The 4931-nt window shown below is 45.4% G+C and overlaps 1 protein-coding gene across 1 annotated transcript in view; it reads left to right on the forward strand.

Annotated features, from left to right (window-relative positions):
• The window catches only part of ZNF543 (zinc finger protein 543), a 20124-nt gene that overhangs the window by 4246 nt on the left and 10947 nt on the right, over positions 1 to 4931 (forward strand). Inside the window, exon 3 of the mRNA XM_008578043.1 lies at positions 3245 to 3340. Within this exon, the coding sequence (XP_008576265.1) occupies positions 3245 to 3340 (96 nt within the window). The remainder of the gene's footprint in view (positions 1 to 3244; positions 3341 to 4931) is intronic.

The raw sequence follows: 4931 nt of genomic DNA on the forward strand, positions 1-4931 counted from the left end.
GGGGGGGGGGGTCCAGCCCTTGGTTCACTCGGGAGAGTGTGGTGCTGATAACACCAAGGACACGAGTTCAGATCCCTATATAGGGATGGCTGGTTGGCTCACATGGGAGAGTGTGGTGCTGACAACACCAAGACAAGGGTTAAGATCCCCTTACTGGTCATCTTTAAAAAAAAAAAAAAGAAAAGAAAAAGCACCTGGAAACCACAGCAGTGAAGTCTTCTCAGGTGGTAACATTTGAGCTGAGAATCAAAGAGTTAGTGTTAGCTAGAAGGAGCAAGGTAGAGGAGTGAACAGTCTCCAGGTGGAGGGAACAGCACCTGCAAAAGCTCTGAGGTGGTGAGGAGCATGATCCTGACAGAGCTGAAGAAGTCTGAATCACTTTATTCACTGCCCCATCATTGAGCCCAGTGCCAGGCATGTAGCAGACATGAGGGAATGTTTGCTAAGAGGAGACTGATGAATCCTAAGCTGCAGTATGGGATCTGCCAGATGAGCCTTCTGTGGGTTCTGATGCCACTACCATTAACTTCTCTACACAGTCCATGAGTCTTTTACTCCCTCTTATGTTGATAAGTGTTTGACCAGCTCAAAGAGTCTTCACCCTGAAGGAAATTTATTTTCTCACCAATTTTTTATATTTTAGTCGTTCATGAAATGCTGAAGTCTGGAGTCACCAAGTCTGCTGTCACTCTGGCGTGCCTGTGCCCTGAGGATTGAATATTTCCTCTCATGTCCGCCTCTCATCTCCATAGCCCACTCGGTCTGAGTCTGCTGGCCCCACACAGCATGTATGCAGTTCCCTCCTTAGTGTAGCACTTGGGAGACTCGCAGTGCTCAATCCCTTCTGCTAATGAGCTATGTGTTCTTGGGTTAGTTACTGAAACCCTCTGTTCCTCAATTTTCTCATGGGCAAATGGGGCAATGTAGTATCAATTTCAAGGGCTGTTTTGAGGAAAAAAGGCTCAGAACAATCCCTGGTAATGTCTGGCTGTGTGCAGGTTAGCAATTGTAACCGCTGCAACTGTCACTACTGTTACTGATGTCATCACGATCATCATCATCACAGTTGGACTTGGCATTTTCTGGAACAATGCTCTGTACTTCTATGGTTGAAATGGCCAAATGCTACAGATGACTAGACTCAAGTTTCCCTCTTGGCTTGGCCATTCATCATTTCCAGGGTTTTGTCAAATCACTTTTTCTGCCTGAACCTCAGTTTCTTCATCTGTAAAACAGTGTTGATTGGGGATGGCTGGTTAGCTCAGTTGTTTAGAGCGCAGCCTTATAACACCAAGGTCATGAGTTCAGATTCCCATATTGGCCAGCTGCCAAAAAAAGAAAAAAGATTGTTTAAAAAAAAAAACAGTGCTGATCATTGTGCATACTTAATGTGGATGCAGTAAGGAAATCCTAAAATAGAATTTTTCATGCAGGACCCCCAGGAATAGAATTATAACATTTTGCTTGGGACCTAAAAAAGAATTACACGAATGAAGACACCTTCTTCCTGAATGGAAAGACTCAATATTTTCAGCACCACGCTCAGCCAGTGAGCAACCGGCCATCCCTATATAGGATCCGAACCCGTGGCCTTGGTGTTATCAGCACCGCACTCTACTGAGTGAGCCACAGGCCGGCCTAAGACTCAATATTTTAAGCATTATTTCTCCTCTAGGCTGGCCAGTTAGCTCAGTCGGTTAGACTGTAGGTAACATCAAGTTCCACAGTTCAATCTCTGTACTGGCCAGCTGCCAAAAAAATCAATAAATGTTATTTCTTTTCTAAATACATACATGCATTTAATTCACTTTTTACAAAATGTAATGCATTTAAACTGCTTGGCACACTCCCTGGGATATGGTTACACTGTGTAAATATTAGGGGTTTTTTTGTTGTTGTTGTTTTGTTTTTTTTAAAAANAACACCAAGACAAGGGTTAAGATCCCCTTACTGGTCATCTTTAAAAAAAAAAAAAAGAAAAGAAAAAGCACCTGGAAACCACAGCAGTGAAGTCTTCTCAGGTGGTAATATTTGAGCTGAGAATCAAAGAGTTAGTGTTAGCTAGAAGGAGCGAGGTAGAGGAGTGAACAGTCTCCAGGTGGAGGGAACAGCACCTGCAAAAGCTCTGAGGTGGTGAGGAGCATGATCCTGACAGAGCTGAAGAAGTCTGAATCACTTTATTCACTGCCCCATCATTGAGCCCAGTGCCAGGCATGTAGCAGACATGAGGGAATGTTTGCTAAGAGGAGACTGATGAATCCTAAGCTGCAGTATGGGATCTGCCAGATGAGCCTTCTGTGGGTTCTGATGCCACTACCATTAACTTCTCTACACAGTCCATGAGTCTTTTACTCCCTCTTATGTTGATAAGTGTTTGACCAGCTCAAAGAGTCTTCACCCTGAAGGAAATTTATTTTCTCACCTAATGAGACGCTCCGTGGTGGAGCTGGCTTCCATGTTGGTGGATGCCAACCCAGTTGTCTGTTTCTTTGCCTTTTCTCCTTGGTCCAGGTCTGTAGGCAGGTCCCTCACAGAAGTCCGAGGATGCTTCAGGACAACAGGAGTGCAGACCCCCCTCATTCAGTCCTTCCTGGAATAAAGGCTTTCTCTTTACTTGGAGTGGCTGATGTAGGTCATCTGCCTACTCAGACTACTGATGTCCAACACAACAGGAGTGCAGACCCCCCTCATTCAGTCCTTCCTGGAATAAAGTCTTTCTCTTTACTTGGAGTGGCTGATGTAGGTCATCTGCCTACTCAGACTACTGATGTCCAAGGATGCCATTTGCAAGATGATGGAGACCAGGGCTTTTCCACCTGCTATGGTGGCTACAGTCACCTGGGGAGTTTTTAAAATCTACTGATGCAAAGGTCTTACCCTCAGAGATTTTGTTTCAATTGGTCTGCACTGGCAAGTACGCATTCCAGATGTTATCAATTAGAAGGGAGGTTAAGACCCTGTGACCTGGATTAATTAGAAAATACTTTCAGGAAATATATTTGAAAAGTGTTGACATTTCATAGGATGAAGATCAAAGTGAATTGGAGCTATCTACACTGCCAGCTCTACTGTCTTACAGTCTATGTGGCTTTTTCTGTAGTTGGTTTCCAGGTCGCAGTTTAGTGTTTTGCTGACTTGTAGCTTCATTTCGAGGTCTTGCTCCCATCCTGAAGACCCAACTAGATTGAGAAATTTCTTTGTTTTCACCAAAATCCTTGTGTTCTCTTTCCTTCTTCATGCACAGGCTATCCTTTGTCCAAACCAGAGCTGATCTACCAGCTGGGGCATAGGCAGGAGTTATGCACAGTGAAGAAAGACCTCTCCCTAAGCTCCTGTTCAGGTAGGTGCCAACAGCTGAGAAGGTGGGATTCATGGCAGCTTGAAGACCGACAGTTGACCACTGCCTCTGATTTTCATGGGAATGTTCTTGTGGTTTCTCTGGGGGCTTGGGATCTGCAGAGCCAGTTAATTTGTGGCCCCTCTGCCCTCCACCACCTCAGCCCCATCACACTCTTCACCATTCCTGGAGAGGTGTGAGGTATATTACATAAGTGCAGGCTCTCAGCTTTAACTGCTTGGGCTTAACAACGAGCTTTGACACAAAATAGCCTTGTGACCTTGGGGAAGTTTCATGATTTCACTGTGACTTTGTACATAAATTTGGCTAAGTTAAAGGGTATACTCCAAAATCTTGGTAGCTCAGAATATGAAAACTATTTTACTCACACCAAGGAACATGAAGGTTGGTATGCTATACCACACAGTTTATCACGAACCCAGATACCTTCTATCATTGAGAGGGGGTAAGGCTTCCCTGTCATCCTCCAGCTGGCAGAGGGGAAATGAGAGAAGGGAAGATGGAACACCCACTTCCACACACATGCCTTCCCCTCACTTTCCACTCACAAGACACTGGGCCACACTTGGGTACATGGGGCTAGGAAATGTGGCTGAGCTGTGTACCCAAGGACAAGAGCAAGTGGTTTGGTGAACATCTACTCAGTCCCCTGCATTCATTCTCTTTCTAAGGAATTGTCGCAATAATAGCTTGTATGTCATTTGTGGTTTTTGAGAATGTGATAGATTATGCACAAAACTGTTTCACACTCTGCTTGAGCCATGGTGGCTCATGGAAAGAAAGCTATGAGCATTATGCTTGCTATGTTATTAGTCCCATTAGATAATAACAATATCTCACATTTATTTCTGAACGTGAGGAAGCAAGGCTTTTCTCCCCTTCTCCACCCACCCATCTTCTGAGCAGCAATCAGACACTCAGAAGTGGTCCCTTGCCTTAAGCCTTCTTGTTCCTCTTGTTTTGTAGATCCTCCAGGTGACATTTGGCCTTCTCTGCCATGCATCTGGGCTGCTCAGGACACTGGGGCCATCATGTGTGTTGATTGTGGCCATCACGGAGTCATGGTTTCTCCCCTCTGGTGGTCCCTTGGGCTATTCAGCCAGCCTGTCATTGTGTCTTTCCAACCCACTTCAGCCCCTCAGAGTCTGTTTTGAACCTTTACCCTTGACCCAATCTCATGTCTCCTGTGAATGTGGAAAACACATCTCAAACTGAGCATGCCCCAGAAGGAGCTCGTGATGTTGCCCACTTCTCCCACCTCCCAAGTGTCAGTGAATGGTCATGAAATCCAAGCAGGCTAGAAGACTGGATGCCGCCTCAGACAACTCCTTAACCCCTTCATGTTCGTCATTCCTGCATTCACACATCTCCAAATGCTGTGCATTTTCCATCATGCACGTCTCTTGACTCCATCACCTCCACATCAGACCTGTCCTCACATTCTTAGTCTGAGTTAGCCTCTTTTGCCTGGGTGATGCCAACACATTCCCAGCTGGTCTCTCTCTATCTCTTGTCATCTGCTCTGTTTCCTCCACCAGATCCTTCAGCCACTCAGACCTTGTTCCAAACATTC

The sequence above is a fragment of the Galeopterus variegatus genome, unplaced genomic scaffold (genome assembly GCF_000696425.1).
Source record: "Galeopterus variegatus unplaced genomic scaffold, G_variegatus-3.0.2 Scaffold1620, whole genome shotgun sequence".
NCBI classification, from domain to species: domain Eukaryota; kingdom Metazoa; phylum Chordata; class Mammalia; order Dermoptera; family Cynocephalidae; genus Galeopterus; species Galeopterus variegatus.